The sequence below is a fragment of the Oryctolagus cuniculus genome, chromosome 4 (assembly GCF_964237555.1).
Source record: "Oryctolagus cuniculus chromosome 4, mOryCun1.1, whole genome shotgun sequence".
NCBI classification, from domain to species: domain Eukaryota; kingdom Metazoa; phylum Chordata; class Mammalia; order Lagomorpha; family Leporidae; genus Oryctolagus; species Oryctolagus cuniculus.
The window spans coordinates 146,677,024-146,700,643 of NC_091435.1; the positions used below are offsets into that span (position 1 = coordinate 146,677,024).

At 57.2% G+C, this 23,620-nt stretch overlaps 1 protein-coding gene across 1 annotated transcript in view; it reads right to left on the reverse strand.

The window, feature by feature from the left end:
• Positions 1–22,711, reverse strand: part of EPHB1 (EPH receptor B1) — a 431,842-nt gene extending 409,131 nt beyond the window's left edge. The window contains exon 1 of the mRNA XM_051818616.1: positions 22,301–22,711. Coding sequence (XP_051674576.1) covers positions 22,301–22,358 — 58 coding nt within the window. The 5' untranslated portion in view covers positions 22,359–22,711. The remainder of the gene's footprint in view (positions 1–22,300) is intronic.
• Positions 22,712–23,620: the final 909 nt, after the last annotated feature.

A 23,620-nucleotide genomic window follows, 5' to 3' on the forward strand; every position in this document is an offset into this window, starting at 1 on the left:
CTGACTTCAGGCAAGATGATTTCGTTGCATGGACAATTTTCCGAGAGGACACTGGCCTGGCTCTTCACCTGCATGCTGTGTGCCTGCTGAGTTCCCATCTCTGATCGCCTCGTGGAAGCAGCAGAAAGAACCCTGCCTGGAGCCCAGAGGCCAAGCAGGGCCTCGGCTTCCCTATCTGTACGATGGAAATGCTAACGCTAAGCTTTTGAGGTTACTGCGAGGCGGGCGTGAGAGTTTCCTGTTCCAAGGCTGGGGATCACCAGGCAGGCCTGCCTCCCCCCAAGACCCCCAGAGCTTAAAGCTAAAAGAATTTGTGCGGCCCCTCTCAGCATGAACTTGGGCAGACATGGGGTGAGAATGGGAGCTGGGAATTTGGAGACACTGATTGACAGGACCACGATGACGATGATGCAGGTGCCTCTCTCTACCCACCCCCCCTTCCTTCTCTGGTCCTTCTGTCTTCACTCTCACTTCTGGGATCTGCCAGGTGCTTCTGCCGGGAGAGGGCTTCTCTCCACACTGACTTCTTCCGACAAGGAAGCAGGTGCATCATTACTCCATCTCATACGGTCTCCTGAGTGACCAAATGGCTTTTGAGCCAAAGCCTTTATCTGAGTGGCCACAGGCCCAGGGGAGGGCCCAGGGAGCCTTTAACCCAGCACTGGGATTTGGGGAGGGCCCAGGGAATGAGGAAGCGGGTGGTCCCGGTGGGGCCAGATCAGACGCAAGGGTTCAGGTCTTGCTGGGAAATCAGCCAAGTCTGATCCCAGTGCACACTACTGGGTTCCTCTGCCACCTGAGCCCCCACCAACCACCAGCGCTTTTGAGAATGGAACCAATCTCTTCCCAGGTGTTTAGGTGGGAATTTTTAACAGCAAAAGAATGCCATTTACAAATAGAAGTGTTGTAGCCGGCGTTGTGGCATGGTAGGTAAAACCACTGTCTACGATGCTGGCATTCTGTGTGGGCAATGGTTTGAGTCCCAGCTGCTCCATTTCCAATCCAGCTCCCGACTAATGTGCCTGGGAAAGCAGCGGAGGATGACCCAGGTCCTTGGGCCCCTGCACCCAGATAGGAGATCCGGAAGAAGCTCATGGCTCCTGGCTTCAGCTTGGCCCAGCCCCAGCCAATGCAGCCATCTGGGGAGTGAATCAGATCTCTCTCTCTCTCTCTCTCTCTCTCTCTCTCTCTCTCTCTCTAACTCTGCCTTTCAAATAAATAAATCATTAAAAAAAAAATGGAAGGGTTTCTGATAGACCTGTAATCCTTGCCAAACGAGGCCTAGCAGAGCCAGAAAGCCCTTTGCTGTGGCAAGTGCACAGGGCGGGAGGGTTCCTGCTCACAAATGGTACAGAATTGTCTTCTACATCTTTAAATGCCACCCATGCTCAGTCAGTCATAGGCATTCCAGAAAAGTGTCCCAGCAGCGTCCCGACTTTAGGAGGTGATCCTTTTCCATTGGAATGAGAAAGGAATATTAAATTCCATTTCACATAAACTCTTTGAAACGTCCTCATAGCACATTTTTTCCATGAAAATTTTAAAACATTTATTTTCAGTTTTTATATGAAAAATCAGAGAGAGAGAGGAATCTTCCATCTGCTGATTCACTCCCCTCCCAAACAGCCAGGGCTGGGCCAGGCCAAAGCCAGGAGCCAGGAACTCACATTAGTTCTCCCACACGGGAGGGAGGCAGGGACCCATGACCTGAGCCGTCACCTGCTGCCTCCCAGGATGCACTTTAGCAGGAAGCTGGAATTGGGAGTGGCGTCGGGATTTGAGCCCCGCAGCCAGTAAGGTCTGTGGGTGCCCCAACTGGTAAAGCACCTGACCGGTACACCATTTCTGGCTTCTGCCTCTAGATTGCACAGTCAGTCTCAAGAACTTTAGGCTTCCAGATTTCACATTTTATCTCATCCCTACCTGTCACCTGCTCTGGATGGCAGTGAAGGCTGCTGGGCCTGGGGACGACACCCCCCCCTCCCGCCCCGCCAGGCTCGGGCCGGGAGCTGCCCCTGTCTGCGAGCATCGGTCCTGTCCACTGCTCCAGGAAGAGCAGCTTGCGGTCCAGAGTACATCCTGGCTGTGATGCGTGTCCCACACACTGGCTGCGACTCAGCAGAGGTCGCACTCCATCGGGCATCACAGCCGTGAGACGACGTCCCAAGCTCACCACTGGTGAATGTGAGCCAGGCCTGTGACTCCCAGCACCGCCTCTGGGATGGACCCAGCTGGGCCCTCAGTTCTAAGTCCATAGATCACCCAGCAACAAGCACCGGCCCCAGCTGGCCTCCATGCTGCCTGGGCCCCCACCACACCGGCTGGGAGCCTGAGAACCGAGGTGCAAGGAGGCCAGGGCGTCTGGCCCTTTAAGGAGCCAAAGAGCTGAGTTGACCAGAGAATCTCATGTGCCGTGAGACGGCTGTGATGAGGGAGGCAGATGCTGGTGAGTGGATAACCCGGGGCCCCCAGTGCCTGGTTGTGCAGAAACAAGACCTTCAAACTTTACTTTAATGGTATTTTCCAAAGACGTATTTAGTTGTTTGAGAGGCAGAGAGAGAGCGCTTCCATCTGCCGGATCATTCCCTAAATGGCCATAAGAGCCAGGGCTGGGCCAGGCTAAAGCCAGGAGACGGAAACTCCACCCAGGTCTCCCAGGTGGGTGGCAGGGGCCCAGGCACCTGCACCAGCCCTCACAGCCTCCCCAGGTGTGTTCGCAGGGAGCTGGATTGGAAGCAGAGCCGCTGGAACTGGAACTGGTGGTTCTATATGGGATGCCGGCGTGTGAGGGCTGGTTTAACCCACTGTGCCCAGCGCTGTCCCCCTCACTTTATTTTATTTTTAACAACAATCATAGTTCATTTTTTTAATATTGTGCTAAAATGTTATTTACCTTGAGTTCTGAGTGGCAGTTCCAGGTAAATGCCACCTTCACTTTACCACAGTGCCAGCCTGATGCCTTTTCTTCCGCACAAACTGGAGTCCTGGCCCAAAGAGAGAAAATCCAGGGGGCGGAGGGAGTGGCAATGAGCCACAGGCGTGTCTCTTGCTCCTCTGAGGCCCGGGAGGCTGCGGGCTGCATCTCATCAGGTTCCCAAACAGCACCCCAGGGCATCAGCTCCCAGAGACCGCCCGAGCACTGGACTCCACGTGTTCGGAGGCAGACAGGACACACCAGTAATACGGGGCCACACAAAGAGTTGTGTGGGGGAAGATTTAGGGGTCAGTCTTCCCAGAGGAGGCAGCAAAGGGGATCTGCCCTACATGGAAAGAGGGGAGCAGGTGTTTGGGCTCGCAGTTAAGATGCCCCCACTCACACCAGAGTGGCCTGGCTCCAACCCCCGGATTCAGCTTCCTGCTAATGTAAACCCTGGAAGGGTAGCAGTGATGTCCCAAGTAAACGGGTTCCAGCCACCCAGGTAAGAGATCTGCACTGAGCCTCCAGCTCCTGGCCTCAACCTGGCCCAACCTCTGCTGTTGCAGGCATTTGCAGAGTGAATTGGTTCTCTTTTCTCTCTCTCTTGCCCTCCCTCTCTCTCCCTCCCACCCTCCCTCCCTCAGGTATATAGAACATCATTTTTAAAAACTCTTAGGGCCGGCATAGTGGTGCAATGGGTTAAGCCGACAACTGCAATTTCAGCATCCCATGTGGGCTCGAGTTCGAGTCCCGGCTACTCCACTTTCGATCCAGCTCCCTGCTAATGCACCTGGGAAAGCAGTAGAAGATGGCCCAAGTGCTTCGGCCCCTGCACCCACATGGGAGACCTGGAAGAAGCTCCTGGCTCCTGGCTTCAGATCAACGCAGCTCTGGCAGTTTTGGCCATTTGGGGAATAAAGCTGCGGATGGAAGATATGTGTGTGTGTGTGTGTGTGTGTGTCCCTCTCTCTGTAACTGCCTTTCAAATAAATGGATAATCGTCAAAGAAAACCTTTCAAACATATGAAAAGAGAGATATGGACAGAAGAACCATAATAACAGCTCCCGCGGGTCTTCAACCTGTTCTGTCATTGCTCTTTCACAACAACCCTTTGAGGTTAGCACCACCAGCCCCACTTAACAGACGGATAAACTGAGGCAGTAACAGAGGGTTGAATGGTCTGTCCCCGGGCAGGTCCAGATCTGCCTGCCTTCAACAGGAGAAAGCTCCCAGTTCTATCCACTGAGGAAGCAGTCCAGGAAGATCTCAAGGGCAGGAGCAGTGTGGCAAAGTGCAGAGGACACGGAGTGCGGCTCCATCCCTCACCTCGGGCCGTTACTTAATCTTTCTGTGTCGCAGTTTCCAGGCCCCCACCCCCATGTGTCCTGATAAATAATACGGCACAATAACAGCCATTGTGGAAGCTGAGCGGTGAGCTATGGCTGTTCACCACGCTGCGCTATCGCGGTTTCTGTACTTGGGGGAATTTTCATAATAAGTTGAGAAAAAAAAAAAAAACATCCCCAGGCCAAAAGTGATGTACGACCCCATCAGATAAAGTCCCTGGCATCAAAATAGCTGATTAAAATAGCTGCTTCAGACAGCTGCCCCAGCCCCTCCCCGTGTTGTGAAAATATAAGCAGGTTCTGCCTTTTGGGGGGGGGGGGGGACTTGCAGCATCAGCTGAACTTTTAGAAAAGACAGACTTTCTCTGGCATCTTGTTTACAACAATAGCAACCACCCAGGAAAGCTGCATAAACAGAACAGAGAATCCCAAACAGACCTTGGACCCTGATCCATTTGCATTTTTTAAACATTTGCCACACCTGCTTTTTGCATTCTTTCTCCACCACAGATATTTTGAAGCATGATAGGATATAACACATCATATGATGTTATGTATGCTTTGTGCTAGCGTAATTCATTACATACACACATTTGTTTGGTTTGCTCCCTGAGCCCCTGAGAGCAGGAAGGCCCAGGACCTCTTAATTCTTCAATAATGATTTCTTAAGAACTAGGATATTCTCTTATTTTTTAATAAAAGATGCATCCATTTATTTGAGAGTCAGAGATACTGGGGCGGGGAGGGGGGGAGAGGCAGAGAGAGTGAGCACGAGATCTTTCATTCTCTGGTTCACTCCCCAGATGACCGCAATGGCCATGGCAGGGCCAGGCTGAAACCAGGAGCCAGGAGCTTCTTCCAGGTCTCCCACATGGGGGACAGGGGCCCAAGCACTTGGACCATCTTCTACTGCTTTCCCAGGTGCATTAGCAGTGAGCTAGATTGGAAGTGGAGCAGCCGGGACTCGAACCAGCACCCATATGGGATGCCGGCTTCACTATGCCACAATGCCAGCCCCTTCTCTTACTTGACCACAACTCTGTCATCAAATTTGAAAAACCTGATAATGTGCTATAACCGTTTCATCCAATGAGCTCCTCTCCCTTGGTTCAGGGCACCCACATTCCAATTTCATCAACTATCCAAATAACATACTTTAGCGCGATCTTAAAGGAGCCAGCCAAGGGGTGTGCACTGTATTGGCACATCTCTTTCATTTTCCTTAATCTGCAAGAGTTCATTTTCTAAAGCAAAACGCTCACACACAGCTTTGTTCAATTGTCTGCCGTGGCTGCTTCCCTGGTGCAGACACAGGGAGCCTGCCCAGAACTCCAGAGCTCGGGTGGTTGCATGTCGGGGCCAGAAGACTGCGATGCCAACCCGCTCCCCAGGAAGCCCATGACCCTGGCTCACCACGCAGACTGAGCGGTGAGGACATTCACCGTCCGGACGCCGCTAGAGGCCTCTTGTGTTCGCTGGTGGAAACCACGGCAGCAGGACCCCAAGGCTCAGGGCGCAGAGCGAGATGCTGAGCCCTGCCTCACAGGAGCACCTGCCGGGCTCTGCACAGCCAGGAAGCCCAGGCCATCAGCTCTTCCTCAGCTTCCGCATCACGAATGATGTCGGCCATGGGCAGGGAAGCCTGGGCACAAGGGAATTCCTAGCCTGCTTCCCCCATCAGCACAAACTCCTTCCAGCATGAGGTACCCCCTCCTCCAGGAAGCCACCTCAGGTCTCTGCTCTGAGCTCCTACAGCAGCGTGCACTCACTGGAATGTGCTGTTATTATTCAGGTCCACTCCGCTCACCTTGCTCGGTGAGATCCTGATACACACTCTCCTCTCGTCACGTTCAAGGCCCAGCTCTCTCACGGCTTCCTCCAGGTAAAGGTCCCCTCCAGGACAGGCGCCTTGTCTGACCTGTCTTCCCACTTCATCCACCCAACACCGCCAGTCTCGTCTCCACGGGCTGCAGGTGCTGTTCTGCCACCGAGTTCCTGGTTCTCTTGCCACAGCGTGATGCCACAGCATCAGGATCCGACTCCCACTGAGTGATGCTGAGGGACCCCACTCATTCGCCTGTCGTTTTCCAAATACCTGCTCTGTGCCCAGCCTTGAGAGGGCTACAGGGGGGCCCTCAGGAAGCCTCTAGGGCTGGTACTGTGGTGCAGCATGCTGCGCCACTGCCTGCAGCACCAGTTCGAGTCTCGGCAGCTCCATTTCCAGTCCAGCTCCCTGCTAATGCGCCTGAGAAAGCAGTGGAGGATGACCCAGGTCCTTGGGCCCTGCACCCATATGGGAGAGCTGGAAGAAGCTCCTGGCTCCTGCCTTTGGCTTGGCCCAGTTGAGCCACTGTGGCCATTTGGGGAGTGAACCAGAGGATGGAAGATCTCTCTCTCTCTCTCTCTCTCTCCCCCCCTCTTTCTGCCTTTCAACTAAATAAATTAAGAATATTTAGGAAAAAAATAAAAAGAGCAGCAGAGGTGCTGCCGCCTCAGCCCCGCTTCTGCTCCTGTGCACAACAGGTGCTTGTGAGAAACACACACGGCAGCGCCCGTGCCCTGCGCCGCCCCCGATTGCTGTGGTCACTGAGCACCGTCATGCAAGCCACGACACGCTCGGCTGAGGCTCCTCCGTCGGCCTCAGTGCTGGGAGGCCTTGCGGTTGTCGCTCACAGCTCAGACACGTCACAGGCACTCCGCGGCGGGAACCCGCTTGGCACAGCCCCCTGCCAAGGTGCTCTGTGAAACAGCCGGCTTCCGGAGGGCCTGAGCCCTCTGAGCTGTACTTCTTCCCTGATAACTGACACGCATCCTGGCCAGCAAGATCGCGGCCCATCCCGACAGCACGCCCACGAACACCAGCCTATCAGGGCAACCCCAGCTGTCAGACAGTACCAGGGAGGGCCCCTGTGGAACCTCCACACAACCATCCACATTGAAAATGGACCCAAAACAGAACCATCGAATAACAGCCACAAAAACGGGCCAAGGACCCAGCTTCTGTTGCATCAAAGACTCACGTGAGTGGCTGCTAAGCAGGTGCACAACACATCTTCAGTCGTGGAGGGAAGGGGAGTGAAAACCGACAGTTAGAGGCCATCAAACACCCACCAGAGTGGCAAAACCACAAAGATTGACAATGCCGACCTCTGGCGAGGATGGGGAGCACCTGGGAGTCTCACAAACTTCTGGGGAGAACACGAGGCAATGCAGCCACTTCAGAAACCAGATCGACAGTCTCCTGTGAGGTCAGACTTAGCCAACACCTCTACTTTGAGGTAGTCACCCAAGAGAAAGGAACAGCCTCTTTGCATGTTGTGCCCATGTAAAGACAGTCGCACGTGCCGGAGATAGCAGTAATGACAAAAATCACAACCTAGGAGCCAGAGCAAGTGCCCATCCACTTTGGAGCAGAGAAATCAATCGTGACATTGCTGTTCAGTGGAAGGGAAGAGTCAACATACGACGACATGGGTGAATCTCAAACATTATGCTAAGGGAAAGAGCCAAGCAAGACAAAACTACGTACAATACAGCTCCTTCCACAGCAGGCCAGACAATGGAGCCAGGAATCAGATCAGCGGTTGCCAGAGGCCAGGGCTGATGGACAGAGTGACAGCCAGCGGACACGAAGCCAGTTAGAATGTTCTGGACGGTGTTTGCACGGTGGCTGCACTTTGTGCATTTGTCAAGTCTTGTGGAATTATACATTTAAAACTTTACTGCATGTAGACTACAGCTGAAGAAAGCTGACTTTGTCAAAATCAGGGACCGAGACCCAAGAAACCATTTTCATATCCTTTGAAGCCCAAGCTTCATTCACGAGGACAAGCCAGCGTAACCACGCTTGTTAAAACACCGAAGCCTTCCCATTCCTGCTGGCAGACTCCCACTTCCTGGGGCTGCTGAGTCACCCCGGCGGTCCAGACCCTCGCTGGGTGTCCCGGGGCTCCCTAACACCTAGCAGCTGAGGGCTCCTGCGCAGCCGGCAGGGACACCCCTTCTGACCGGCGCGGGCTCAGGTGCGCTCTCACCAGCCAACTCGCTGCCAGCGCGATTTCCTTTGATCAAGCATTCTCAACAGGGATGAAATCCGGGTCTTGGAGGGGAAGACGAGCAAAACAAAAACAGCAACAAACCCTTAAATCTTTGTGATGGTTTGGAGCCCACCAAAGGGTCTTGGTGTGTCAAGAGTTGTCCAGTGGATTCATGGTACCAACAATTTACAGGGTGTATAGTGGAAGAAACCCTGTCTAAAAGGCTCCTTAGGGGAGCCATCACGGGAATGAGATTGAGAAATAATGGTTTAGGGAACAGGACGCCAGGGTACTGAGAGCCTGGCAGCACAACCAAGCCCGGGAGCCCAGCCGTGGGATTCCGCCTGGGACGGTTACCTACGCAGGGTACGCAGGGGCTGCTGTCACGGCACGGTTAGGTGGGAAGGAGGGTGTGGAGGGGGAGTGGTCACACATGCCCTTGCAATCCCTACCTCCAGGACACCCCTTCATGGGACAGCCAGGCACTCAGCCTCCCTCCTGGGAAAACCCTTAAACCACGCAAAGGAGGACCCCCTCCAAGTGCCAGCACCTTGCCAAGTGTAGGCTGTGGAAGTATAAAGATGGCTACAACCAGGGCAGGCACTGTGGCATGGTGGGTAAAGCCGCCTCCTGCAGTGCCAGCATCCCTTATGGGCACCGGTTCGAGTCCCAGCTACTCCACTTGTGATCAAGCTCTCTGCTATGGCCTGGGAAAGCAGTGGGGAATGGTCCAAGACCTTGGGCCCCTGCACCTGTGTGGGAGACCTGGAAGAATCTCCTGGATTCAGATGGGCTCAGCTGTGGCCGTTGCAGCCATTTGGGGAGTGAACCAGTGTATGGAAGACCTCTCTCTCTCTCTCTCGGCCTTGCTGCCTCTCAAATAAATAGACAAATCTTTAGGAAAGAAAGAGAAAGAAAGCAAGCAAGCAAAGCTGGCTACACCCAGGACGGCACACTCAGTCCTAGCAGGAAGACAGCCAGAAACCCAAGGGCTGGCGCTCCTACCTCCCCAACACCTTATCTCTGCGTCCTGGTCGGGAGTGCAGGGTGGCAGAGCGGCACACAGCTCCTGCATTGTTTCCAGCGGGTGCTAAGTAATGAAGACAACTTCCAAATGAGAAGAAATTAAGCACTGTAGCCGAGTCCACTGCCTTGTCAGGCGCTGCGGAAGTAGAGCCTCCTTGGGAACGCTCGCTTTGTGCGAGCTTATGACAATACTATAATTGTTCTTTCAGTCTTCCCCACATATTTAATAACAACGGGAAGTGGGAGTCGCAGAGGTCGGGGCGGCTGTAGAATGAGCGGTGTTCTCATTGTCCTTTTCTAAACAGCATCTTCCATGTGCCAGGGAGTTCCGTGCCAGTGAGCCCTGGTGGTGGAGACCTGGTGCTGTCACCACCTCCTCAGGGCAGAATAGTCTCATTTGCTAAATGGTCCAGTGCACACGCACACACACACACACGGCCACACACGTGCCACCCACACCCATGAATGGAAACAACACCCACAGCTGAGAGCAGAGAAATTAGGTGACACACACACTCGGCATATTCACATGAGCAGCTACTCTTGTGCTCTGGTTAGGTTTCTCCCAGGAACTCAAACGAATGCACTCAAAACTACCAGGCGGAAAACCTCCTTTCCATTTGTTCTGAAAGCTCACAATTCTTGACCAGAGGGAGTTTTACTCTTAGTAGGATATAGCTCGTGCGCCCCAGTCTCTCTCGTGCACCCAAGTCTCTCATTGGCACCTTGCATGGTCCACCTGACCTTGGGATGCTCAGTTCAGCTCTGCAAGCTTCAGCTGCAGGTGCATAAGCGAATCTAAGTCACTGTCCAAGGCTGAGAACCGGGATTCTCCCTCTGAAGGCAGATCGGAGGGCACCTTTCGGGAAGCAGAGGATTATCGGGGCGGGGGTGGGGGGCATTTCAGTGCCATGGCTGCTCGGAAGTCTGCACGCTCAGATAAGGCCGGGAGCGATGGCATTCTCATTCCCCATTCGTAGGAGGCTGTGAGCCTGTGAGCGAATGTGCTTCGTGCCTGGGCAGGGCTTGGTTTGGTAACTGAAGCACCACAAAGCAGGGCGATGTAGCCCTGGCAGGCTATGTCAGGGAACAGCTTTGTACCTAATCCTGAGAGCATGATAGTTGCTAAGGAACCATTGAGATGCAAATGAATTGGCAAATACTTAGCAGGGAGATATCTGGAAAGGGTGGGGAGGGGATGCGCTGAGCAAGTTAGTCAGGTGAGTGAGAGGAAAATTACTTTCTTCTGACTGGGAAGAGAAAACCACGGGTTTTCATGCGCGCACTGGCAGTATTGTGCTCCAAACAAAAACTTCTCTTTTTCGACTTGGCTAGGAGTAGAGCAGGAAACTTGGAGCCCAGAGCAGGAAACTTGGAAGGGCAAGTGCAGGCTTCCTCTAGTGGGCACTAAGTGGACTGTAGATGCCGCTCTCGCAATCGAGACAAGGAATTCGCAACCCAGAAAATCCTGAAGGAGGCCGTCCGCATGGGACTCTGAAACTCTGCCATCTTCAGTCTCACCACCACGGGGCTTAAAACGCACACAGAAAACCGTGGATAAGCGTTCTTCCACCACAAAGTGGAAATTTCAGGCAAGACTAAAGCATGACTGGAACTGGCGGGAGGAGAGGAAATGGACTATCTCACTGTCCCAGGCAGTTTGCATCTCTTCCATTCTTGCCCTGTGCCGAGGAGTCAACGTGATGGTTAAGATACTCTGCCTATCTGTATCGGAGCCCAGAGGGCCCCAGTCAGAAGCTGCGGCTCCTCATCCAACATTTTTTGTTTATTTGTGTTTTATCTTGCCCCAACATCAGACTCTTCCTCCTTCGGAGTCTAGTCGAGATAGCCTCGCCTCAAAGTCACTTTGCCCTTAGCCAAACACCACAGTGCCCACCTAGTCACTGCTTTAGGATTGATCACAATGCGCAACCCGGGCAACCGGCCCTCCTGCCTCTCAGGCCCTGCAGCTCAGGTGGGTCCAGGTAAGGGATGTGCAGACCCCCAACCCAAGCCCGGCCAAGAAGCGCATTCCATCATTCTGCTGACCACAGGCTCAGGACCCAAGGGAAGCCAAGGAGCCTAAACTGGCACAGCTTTGGCACAGCTGCTAGGAGACAGAGTTCATCTGCCTGCTAAGCTTTCAGGAGGCTGTGAGTTTGAGGCCACCAGCAGCCACATGAGCATCTCGTGGGGGAGCTCCTTGAGGATGAAGTCAACATCCGTGGCTCCACACCAGTTGTTCTCCATTTCCCCTGAAGATCCACTCTCTGGCTTTCTTTTTGCCCCTCCCTGTCTGGCCTCTGTGGTCCACATCCACCAGGCTTCCACGCCCTATGCCTTCTCCTTCAGTTCATCCAATGAGAAGAGCTGACAGGTGAGTGAGTGCAGGGAAGAGTTTGGGGCATACGAACCCCACTCCCACCCGTATCTGGGGAGCAGCTGCATCTCTCGCTGTCCAGACGCCATCAGGGAGTCCTCTCACATGAAATGGTTCCTACCAGGTCCTGATGGCCTTGGGTTCCAGTGGTTTCCTTCTGCGGTCTGACCTGGGGGCTGTCCCCAGACTCCTTGGTTCCCTGAGCCCTGTCCACAAGTCTGTATGAGTCTCTTCATTAAATACTTCAGAGTGTCTTCTGTTCCCTGCCCAGGACCCTGGCCGATACAGACACAGAGCTAAGGAATGAAAAAACGGCCGATCACAACCCGAGACAATGTCGCTGCCCCGGGGGATCATCGCAGCCACAGCCCCGCACTGTCTCTCGATGACGAGTGTGACGAGTGTCAGTAATCTCCCCGTGCTCTGCTCCCCTCCAGCCTGAACAGCTGTCACGACAACCAGACGCTGGCTGATTCAATCAGGAACTGCCCCTGGTGGCCAGCTTGGACGTCTACCTCCGCGGGGCAGGTTCTCAGTCTTGATTTCTCATCCCTGCGCCTCCTCCAATCCTCAGACCTCATTCTCTCTCTCTCTCTCTCTCTCTCTCTCTCTCTCTCTCTCCTTTTCTCTCTATTTCTCTTCCCCCTTCCCCAAATCCTCCCCATTAGAAGCATCGTCCCCTCATTTGGTTCTCCCAGGAGCTGATGTGTGGCCGTCATCCCACATCTATCAGAGTCCCACAGGTGTCCCGCACAGCCCGTGGTAGTTCGCATGGCTCTGTCTCCCACACGAGTCTGCTGCTCGGGGCACTTCTCGAAGGAAAGCCATGTCTCCCTTCCCTCCGCACGGTCCTTTGCGAGCACTGTGTTTCTCACGTCGATGCTCAGCAAATGTGCTACGGCTGCGTGCTGGGGAGACTGGCGGCTAGGGCAGAGCACATGGCACGGCCTCTCTCTCCTCCGTCCCATCTGCCCCTAGCATCAGGTAGGGTCTCCAGTCCGGAGTGGCCCAGCCCTCACCTGACCTCCAGGGCAGGTGCAGCTGCATCGGCCATCAACACGGCCCATTTCATCTTGGTTCTGCAGGAAGTGAGAAGAATTGCATCCTGAAGCCAAAATGTACCTAGCACTCAGAGTAAACCCACGCCTGCCTCCTAGGATGGCCCTCGATGTATTCAGAGAGAGAGAGGGAGAGAGAAAGAGCAAGAGAGGCCCTCACTCCCTCTAAGTTGCCCAAGACTGCACCCATCGCTTTCAAACACATCACCTGTTCATTCACATTATAGCTTTACATCCCATCATTCCAGTATCTCTCCTCCCTCCTCCGGTAGGATGCGTGCCCCAAGGGCTGGACTATTCCCTGCCTTGTGCACGCTGCCTGGCACGCAGTAGGAGGGGCAACAGATTTGTGTTATGAAACCACAGTGAAAGAATGAGTGTCACGTCCCCACCCCTCACCCCCAAGCTTCCTCTGGGCTCCTTTCCCACTTTTTTCTACAACTTCTCCTAGGAGCTTCCACTTCTTACATCAAAGACCAGCCCAAAGCTGAGTGCAGTCAAACAACGACAGCATCTCCTCGGTTCACGGACCCGAGATTCGGACAGGGCTCCGAGAGGGAAGCTGGGTTCTCCCCTCTCACCGTCGGCAGGGGTGGCTGTGAGGACGGAGCTGCAGCCACGGGAACCCTCGCTCACTCACACCTGGCATCAGCACCAGCTGCCTGCGGACCGGGGCTGGGGCTGTGGCGAGAACATCTCTGTGGCCTCTCAATGTCTCCTGGGCCCCCTTTCAACATGGGAGCTGTGTCAGAAGGACCAGAAGAGAGACAGCCGGGCAGAAGCTGTAGTGGCTTCTGTGACCCCACCTCCACAGACTACTTCTGCTACAGTCTGTTCCTAAGGCCAGTGCTCAAGGGAAGAGCAATCGAGTGCCACACGTGGATGGGAAGACTACAAAACAGCTTGAGGACGTGCTTTATACCACCATGCGGACACGCCTTAAACTACCACGTGCATCGGCCACGACTGTAGTCCTTAAGTGTTCTGTGCTTTTCTTCCCTTTTGATCATTGAGTCAACACACACCTGCTACATGCCATATACTGGGGACCCCATGACAGTTAAGAAAGGGTCAGACCTCACAGGGGTCCACAGAGCTGTGGGGTACCCAGTGAAATAAACACACCACTGAAGATTCATGTGAAGGGGCTGGCATGATGGCACAGTGGCTGAAGCCACAGCCTACAGTGCCGGCACCCCATATGGGCGCTGGTTTGAGTCCCAGCTGCTCCACTTCTAACCCAGCTCCCTGCTAATGGTCCTGAAAAAGCAGCAGACCCAAGTGCCTGGGCCCCTGCACCCATGTGGGAGATCAGAAGAAGCTCCCAGCTCCTGGCTTCAGCATGGTCCAGCATCTCTCTCTCTCTCTGTATCTCCTTCTCTAAGACTCCTGTGGAGTATGCCCCAACAGAGCGAGGCAGAGATGGCTGTGATGGGTCCCAGAGGGCCACTTACTCCAGCCTGGTCCAGAGAAGGAGGCCTTCCAGGTGGAGGTGACCACCATGGTGAATTCTTAGGGTCAGCCAAGAAACCCTCAGTGAGGAAAGCAACCCAGGCAAGCAGGTGCAGCCCCAGGGACTCATGGCGACAGAAGCACCAGGTGAGAAAGGAGGTGCCCGGGACACGTGCAGCTGGCAGGTGTGTGTGCCGTGGGCTCCTGTGTGTGCCTTGGTGGAGCTGGGGGAAGGGGTGCTGGTGCACAGATGGAGGAGAGGAAGGGAGGAGCAGGTGCTGAGAGGTGCTGCACAGGCCGTGCAGGTGCTGGGGAGTCAGCAAGATACTCACACCTGTGGTGGCCAGGGTACAGCCACGGCCGAGGCAGCATCTGCCACCTGAAGCATGTCCTGGCCACGCCCCAGGCACCTGCCCCAAACTTGGTGGATTTTCTGATGATACTGACACCCCATTCTTTGCCCTGAGGCTTCCAGCCAGGGCTTCGCTACCCCCAGACTATCTGGATGCACTGAGCATCACAGGAGCCAAGAGCATCCCTGGGCCGGCTTCTCAGGAGGGGCCAGGAGGAGCCAGCACCGAGAGGCCCGGAGCAATGGCGCTGAGAAACCACCCAGAATGTGCGGCCTCTTCCCCATGCCCCCAGCTCCCCTCCCAACCCCAGCCTCAGCATCAATGAGAAAGCCAAGGGCAAAGGTCCCCCACCGATGTGCTGGAAAAACAGCCAGAGGAAAACAACAGAACAATTAACTACAGGGCCCAGCTGCCTCTCACAGATAAGCACTGTCTCTGCTGCCACTGCCAACGAGCCAGAGCCATGTGCAGTTATTCCGGTGCTCCTGCTCATCCCCATCCACAGCCACAGCCTCGTCCAGTGAGACCAGGAGGCTGAGGGGTCTCTCTCCTCCCCAGTCCATGACCTGCCACATGCAAAGCAAATGCTAAATCCCAGCATCCTCCTCTAGGGTTGAGAAATCTGCACCCGGCCAGATGGACAAGAACAACCAGAGCTCAAGGCACAACAGGACCCCAGGCCGGAGGCAGGCAGGACAGAGTCCCCAGGGAAGAAGACAGAGACCCAAGGGTGACCATGTGCAGCTGGTCCTTCCCCCTGGAAGGTGGGCCTGTTGTGAGGAGACCCCTAGGGTCCTGAGTATATCCCATGTGCGCACACACACACACAGGGATGTGCCAAGCTGCAGCCATCTCAGGCTCCCAGCTTAGCAGATGGATAGACGTGTAGCAAAAAGAAAACCAGTAATGACCCCCACGGCGGGGTGGGGAGGGCACACATGGAGAGGAGGCAAAGTGCAAACTGGAAAAGGTTTTCCTCTAGCTGCAGACACGGACAGGTGGGACAGCTCCAGAGAGCCAGTGCAGGGCCTACTTTAACCCACAAACAAGTGACATTAGTGGGAAGAGTACTGGACTGGGAGGCAGAGGCCCAGGGAGTGTGACATACTTCAGGGTGAATCTGAGCTCTTGAGCCAGTGACCCTCTCACAGCCTCAGTTTCCACACCTGTAAAATGGGAGCAAGAATGCTGGGATACGAAGGGTAAGGGCATTAGCACACGCAACAGGACAGCACCTCGCAACCACTCCGTGAGTGGGAGGGAGCACGATCCAGTCCTGGCTCTCAGAGGGACTCCCCCTCCCCTAACGTTCATCCCCAGTTCCCCTCCCCATACGGCGAGACTGGGCAGACAAGGCTCACTCACCCTTGGATGCCCCAGAGTCAGTCCCCAGGGCCTTAGAAGCTAAGCCCGGGATACATCCTTGAGCCCTCGCTCCTGCTGACCACCTGCCTCTGCCCACTTCTCTGCTCATTATCACCTCGGCTGGTGGATGGAGGAGCAGAGCGGAGGCCCAGTTGAGATGGGCCCTTCTGTCCCTCTGCTGCCAGGAAGCGGGGAGGGGGTGGCGGGGGTGGGGGTTGGGGAGAGGAGCGAGGCAGGGCCTCAGGTGCAACGGGTGGGCAGGAACGAGTCCTGGTAATTCTCAGGGAGCCTCCTGGATGTCCCCACATTGGCCCAGCCCTGCTCCGGAGAGCTTCAGGGGAGCCTCCCATGAGTGGCCTCCATCGTGGCTGCTAACGGGGCCCCTGCAGTGTGGGGGGACTTCACCTGGCCTGGGGACACGTGGGCACTTGTCATGGGCGGGGGAGATGGGCCTTCTCCTTCATCATCTTCCCCGCTTTGTGAGTGCATCACCCAGAAGCACCAGTCACCAGCAGGGTCATCACAAGGCCCTCTGGGCATGCTCCCCACACAGCTAACTCTCCTGGCGCGCTGGCGAGGGAGCGAGCAGGTGTGTAAGATGCTCTCCCTGAGCTGCAACACTCGGTGTGCCAGGAAACGTGCCCACTTCCGAAGCTGTGGAAATGAAAGTCTGTCATTCACCACACTGGAAGCCCGCTGGGTCCGTGGTTCCGCGCTGCCTGGCCCCACTGCCGTCAGCCCCTTGCTGACATTGGCGAGGTTTGCCCCGATCTCAGATGCATACAAATTGGGCCCTGAGCTGCCTGCTCCACAGAACCACCCCCCACCAGCCTGCGAGGATCCATGTCACCCCCACCCCCCAATGCACACACAGCCCAGCCGGGGTCACCAGGCCCTGGATGAGCCTCATCTACAGCTGCCAACCCCAAGCCCCTGCCACTCTCTCTGCCTGCACCCTAATAACACATCCCCTGCTTGACTCAGCAAGGAGAGAAGCAAGGCCCTTGGGGGTCCGGGCTGTGACCTGGCCGCTCAATACCAGCCCTCCAAGCAAGCCAAATGCTCTCACCTGAGGTCCCTGCCTGTTGCTGGCGTGCAAATGGGATCTATGGAAAGAGCTGAGGAACGTCTCATGCAAAACTTTGCTTTTAAATACGAGATCCCTCCCAAGGCGTCCCTTTATTATGATAGCAATTTCTTCAGAAGGGCACACGGCGAACGCTCTGCTTCTCCACCACCTTTGGAGACATGGAAATCAGAGAGAACTATTCAGGCTGCTTAGGCGGCTGGTGCAGAAGAGGGAGGCATAAAGACAGCTCTTCCGAGGCATGCAGACTCCGGGAATCCGGGTGCAGGGCTGTGCTCGGGGCGGGGGGGTGGGGGATGGGATGGGTGGGCAGGCAGGGGCAGGGTCCCCAGAATGCACAAGGCACCCAGGTCCATCTCCTTTGGGGACACTCTGCTAATCATTTCTTCTTTGAGAGAGCTGGATAGAGCAAGAGTAGAGCGATGGGCCCCGCGTCCTTCTCCCGGATTCCTTGTGAGGAGCCGTGCAGCCAGGTAGGGCTCCAGCCCTGGGTCTGTTTGTGTAGGGTGCAGATGTGGGTGGAAGACGGGAGAAAGGGGCAGGCAGGGAGCTACATGGACGCTGTGCTCAACCCCAAATGTTGAGACTTCTTGTTCATCCTTTCTCCCTGGAGGCCCTACCGTCTATGAAACACCCCAGTGGCTGAGTGTGCCCCAGCCCCTCCCGGTTAAAATGCAGGTGCCCAGGCCATTCTTCCTCTGAAAGTGCAGAGTGCGGTAAGATCAGAAAGCACCTGCATTAGAGCCCTCTGCCGGAGGGGCCCATTCACAAGTGCATTCTCAGAGGCCGCCCAGACCTGCTGAGCTGTTGGCGCTAGGACCCAGGAGCCTGCAGCCAACCCCCCAGGGACACAGGGCTTCCTGAAGAACCCGAGAACCACTGCCCCTCTTCTGGCTTTCCAAATCACCTCTATCTTTGGCCAGTGCTGGAACAGCACCAGGCCCCTGAATCCGAGTTGAGATCTCTTAGGATGAGCTATCAATGATTTTTAATTTAAGAACACAACCATATCTTTGACTTTAGCAGCATGCTTTATCTTTTCAATCTAGGACAGAGTATGTCTTCGTAACAAACATGACTTGTCCCAGCTCCAAAGGCTGGAATAGGCTGGGCCGTGACCTGCTGGACAGAGCAAGACACTGCTGTCATGGCACTGGGTGTCCTGCTCATGCAGCAGAGTTCAGAGATGGAAAGCTGATAAAAAGGAGACGCTGGCTTCACGATCCTGACATCTGTCTCCATCCCATATTTATTCCAGACCCCTCCCTGTGGCCAGAGCCCATTCCTGACCCAGTAACGCTTCCCACTGCCCCAAGTTCATGATCTGGCCTTTTGGAGGGGCCAGGGCAGGGCCTCAGATCTGATCCTGGGTCTACAGAAGGGGCTGGGGCAGGGTCTTCTATGGCTGGACAGCCCCTTCCCAAGCCAGCTACAGGCAGCTCTGCTCCACAGACCCAGAAGGCTTCAGCTGGAGCTAGGCCCTGCCCTCTGCATTCCACATGTGGCTTCAGGGGGTGCCACCCCCCAAAACACTGAGTACTAATGATCTGTCTACAATGCACAGACAACAGAATCAGCTAATCACAAAATCTGCCAAGTTTACTCTTATTTTCCAGTCGCTTTTTAAAATCAGTGGTGCCCGCTACTGCTTGTAGGTTCATACATGCTCATGGACACCCAAAACAGATGCACACACAGCAAACAAAATGAGCAAACAATGCAGGAACCACCAATCTCAGCCTAGGGAGACTTCTGGGCTTAGGCTCCACCACGAGCCTGCGATGGGGATCTAATCTCCAAAGTGTGCACAGTGGAATTCAGTGCCCTGGTCTTGCAAGGTGGGGCTCACCAGTAACTCAGTCACTCACCTACTCACACAGCGCAATTCCTACTGAGAAGCCACCTAAACACATGTGGATGACGGAGTGCCGAGCCCAGCACTCCACTCTAGGCCACCCCAAGAGCAGGCCTCCTGGGTGGGTTCCGGTCAGCCAGTGTCCCACATACTGCAGCCACCTGCAGGTGCATGGTCATTTCCATGGACACAGGGCAGGGCTGGGAGGAGGGCACGAGCAGTGTGAGGGATTCCAGGTTGCTGCCTCTCAGCAGGGGCCCTCGTGCTTCCTCTGCGGGTGGGCGGGTGCTGCAAACCCAACATGCACCTGCTGCCTCCGTGAAGCAGCTTTTGAGAAGCCCAGCTCTCCAGAGCCCGTCCCAGAGGCCAAACGGCAAGAGCGCAGCTCAAAGGAAGCAAGTGGCTGCCTTCGCTCTGCACACACCCACAGCCCCTGGTCAAGAAGCCCTCAGGGCCGGCATGAAAGCAGAGTGAGCTGCAAGAGGCCGCTGTCTGCACGAGGCTGCAGGGAGCGGCCTGGGCGAGGGCTATCAGCATCCCTGTGTCCACAGCCTGCCTTGCCCCTCTGAAAATAGACACAAAAGCCTCAGATAGCCTTTTCCCTGCAGTGCCATATCTCTCCCACAGCAGAACTGGCTGGAAATCAGGGAGGGGTGGGGGAGAGGGAGCTCCTTTCAGTCTGGCTTTCCCACTCCCCAAGCCAACCAGCTTCCTGCCGGATGACAGGTGAATTATAGCATCCCCAACACCCCTGTGGCCAAGAAGCAGCCTGTGCCCTCCTCCCTTCCACCAGGCATAGGGTGGCAGGAGGCCCTCGTCCACCCTTGGGTCCCCACCCTCTCCCTCCCTCCTCTTCCTCCCTCCATTCCTTCCACCCAGGCACAGATTTCAAAGGACCCTGTCTTCCTCTAGCCACATAACCCTACCTGGCCCATGACTGCCACTGTCCCATTGTCCCTGATCTGAGCCCCTGCCCGGTCTGGGAGCTGCTTGCCCTGGGTGGCGAAGCCCCACTGGAATTCCAGTGCACTGGAGTGCAGAGAAAGCAGTCACAGAAGTGGCTGAAACCAACAGGCAGAAGCGCCCCCTGGCCACAGCAGAGCTTGGGAAGGACCCGCTGTCTGTGTAGGCAGCTCATTGATCCACTTTTCTGATAATTATTCCTCACTCATCACAAACCAAATGATGCTGGCTCCAGCCCAGCCGGGCGAGCGGGCAGGCAGCCGTGTGTGTGTGGAGAGTAGAAATGAGCCTGCCTGCGTCCACTCGAGGAAGGGAAGCAGTGAATGGCGTGCACACTGAGCAGGGGCGGGGGGCTGCTGAAATATTCTGCTGAACGTGGCCTTTCTTTTAACCCTTGCTGGGGAGATTCACAGCCGACAGCCAGCCTGTCAGGCCAAGGCAAAGTTTCCCTGGCTGCACCAAGAGAACCGTCCCAGCGCTGAGGTGAGCGGCACCAGGGAGGCCTGGGTGACAGGCTCCGTGTATGAGGCCGGGTGCTGGCACAGGGCGCCCGTGCGACTGCTCCAGATTAGTAGGCAGGGAGCTGCAACTGTCCAGGGAGACCCACGCACGCACCCTGGCCCCTCGGCGGGTGTGTTTCACGCATTTGCTCTCCGTTTGCTTGCATGCACGCTGGCTCCTCCACGGATGGAACGGATGCCAAGACCAGGCTTTCTGAAGGAAGCACCCAGCTGCTCTCGGAGTGCCAGCCCCTGACCCTCTCTGGGTGCCAACTGCCTCGGCCCTACCCAGGCTGGGGCCGGCATGACGCCGCGCCCCAAGGCTACCGAGTCCCGCCCTGCATGGCCACGGGAAACCATCCTATCCTCTCTCTCGAATTTCCTTTCTGTTTCAATGGCTTGCGCACGTGTCTCTCCGTAAGCGTAACCCAAGCCTCAGGCGCTGGGATGCGCACCATGTCTCTCTCTCTCTCTCTCTCTCTCTCTCTCTCTCTCTCTCTCTCTCGTAGGCTACACATTTCAAAGCTCAGCCCGCAGCCCACAAAGAGCGGCAGGCCAAAGGTGCAGTGGGAGGCCGAGAGCGGACAGAAAGCCGCCTTTGGAAAAGCGAGCGGGAGCTGTGTAGACACGAAGGGCCCGCCGCACCCCCAGCGCCGCCACAGAACCGACGCGGGAGGCAGCGATCTTTGCCCAAAGGCGAGGACAGTAGAGCCCCGCCTCAGGGTCCCGAGACCCCCCAGCTTCGGTTCCAGAAGGGCAGTGCCTTCCGAAGGGACTGGGGGTGGCCAAGCCCTGGTGTTCCTGGGAGTTTCCATTGGGCGAACCCGCACCCCAGCGGAGCGAGAGCCCAGACGGGACAGCGGCGCCGGCTCTCGGAGCTGCGGGTCTGGAGTTCCCCGCGGAGACTCGGCCCGCGTCGGACCCCGGGAAGGGGGTGCGGGAGCGTCACCCCCAGAGTCGCTTCCTTCGTAGCGGCAACTCCAAGTCCGCTCCCCTCGCTCAGCCGCTGTCCCGGGAGGCGGCTGCCGCCCCGCTCCGCCGCCAAAAGCGGGGGCGGGGAAGGGGCGGGAGGCGGGGAGCGGGACAGGGATTTCCCACCGGGATTCGCGGGCGCCGCGGCGGAGCGCCCGGGCTCCCCGCTGCACCAGGCGCGGGGTCACCGAAGCGAGCGTGTGTTGTTGGCCACCGGCCGGAGGCACGGGCCAGGCTGGTCTGGTAGGGGCGGTGTCGCTGCCCGCCGGCTCCGGGTCGCCAAGTCTCCGTTCCCGGACCCTGGGGGTGGGTGGGGATCCGGTGAGTTTAGGCAGGACCGACGCCCACCCTAGTCCACGGCTGCTCCGAGACTCCTCCTGGCCCCGCAGACCCCGGCACAGCCACACGGTTCCCCGAGGGTCCAGCCGAAGAACTCGACCCCCTCCTTCCGCAGCCACTTGCGGGGAGCCCCGGCAGAGCGGCTCCGGCTCCGGCTCCGGCTCCGGCTCCGGCGCGCGGCGCTTGCCAGCCAGCCCCAGATCCAGAAGCGGGCGGACTGCGAGCTGGGGACGCGGAGGTGGCGCGCGGCAGCTAGGGAGCGCATCGGGGCTCGGGATAGGAAGGGAGCGGACAGGCGCCCGGAAGCCCGGAGCTTGACGGTCCGCGGTGCTTCTCCGTCCCCTAACGCCCAGCTCTGCCCGGAGCCGAGGAGCCTGCACTGCAATGCAGCGGGCTCCGCGCTCGCCGAGCCGGAGCTGTCAGAGAGCGCCGGGGCGCGGGAGCTGCTGCGGGCGCCCAGAGCCAGCCGGCGGCGCGCCGGCGGGTGCCGCCCCGGCCCCGCGCCCGGCCGCGGCCGAACCTTGTCCTCGGGTCCCGGGATGCAGAAGACGCAAAGCGGCCGAAGCAGCCCCCACGAGCCGCGCGGCGCCCCGGCCCCGAGGCGGCGGCCGGCAGCCCCCAACTTGAAGCGCCGCCGAGGTTACGTTACCTTCCATCGCGGCCACTGCGGATGCCAGGAGGAACAGCAGCAGGCAATCCAAGGCCATGGCCGGCCGGAGGCCCCCAGGCCGAGCGCGAGCCGAGGCGGCCGCGCGGGGAGGGCGCCGCGTCCCGGGGCGCCGCTGCGCTCCCCGCGGGTGGCTTCTCCGTATCCTTTCGCGCTCTCGCCGGGACCGGACTCCCTGGAGCGCGGCGTGGGCGTGGGCGGGAGTGTGCGCGCGTGGGGCGGTGCGGGCGCGCGTGGGTGTGGGTGTGCATGTGTGTGTGTGTGTTTATGGGAGAGGTGGGTGTGTGCGTGCGTGTGGGAGAGAGGGCGAGGGCGAGCGAGCCTGAGAGAGCGCGCGCGAGCGTGTGCGTCCCGGTGTCACATTGCGAGCTACGGCGGAGCCGACAGGAGGACGGGGCCGGCCAGACTGGCGGGGGAGGGAGCGGGATCCCCCACCAACAGCTCTCTCCCCACCCCTAGCACCTCCTGTCCAATCAAGGAATCAAACCTGCAAAATTCCCCCGTCCAATCAGGCGCGAGCACCTCCTCACGCTGGCATTGTTAGTTTAAGAAAAACTTTTGCTTGCTAGGCTGTGCGGGAGGGCCGCGAAGGCGCTAGGAGGGGTCGGGGCTCCCCCTCGTGGTGCGCCGGCAGAACCGCACCGGCCCGCGCCAGCTCCTGGGTCCACGCCCCGGACTTAGCGGGCTGCCGAGGTCTAGGTGGAGACCCCTCGGCTGTCCAGCGCCCGCAGGACCCCCGTTGAGCTTCAAATCGTTCAGTGCGTATCTCTCCACCCGATCCAGGGCAGCTCCCGTGACACCCCTGCGCCTCTTCTGCATACCACGTCTCCTCTGAGGACGGCGTGTTCTCTGTTACTGGTTTCCCCTGACGTAAATGGGCTCATCATTTTGGAGACTCTGGTCTGTTTCCTTCTGAATCCTGAGCGCTGAGAACAGCGCCTGACCCTGGAAGATGATGGCAGCTGCGTGTTGAACGAACGGATGCAGCAAGCGCGGAGGGCTTGGGTGAGTCCTCACAGCTCTTGGCTGATGCCTTCCTCCAGGAGTTCCTGCTGCTGCTGTGCGTGCCAGGAGTGTCCCTGGGAGCCCGACCCGGAGGACATGCTCTGGAAGAGACCAGAGCCACGCAGCCAGCTGTAACATCAGTCGGGGAAGGGAGTAGGGCAGCCCAGGATCAAGGTAAGGTGCACAGTGGAAGGCACCTCACCATGGGCTAGGCCTTCAGCAGGAGCAGGACAGCGGCAGGTGGGATTCTGCCAGGCTCAGCTCCAGCAGCTCTGCTTTCTTGCCCTGCCCCTGGAG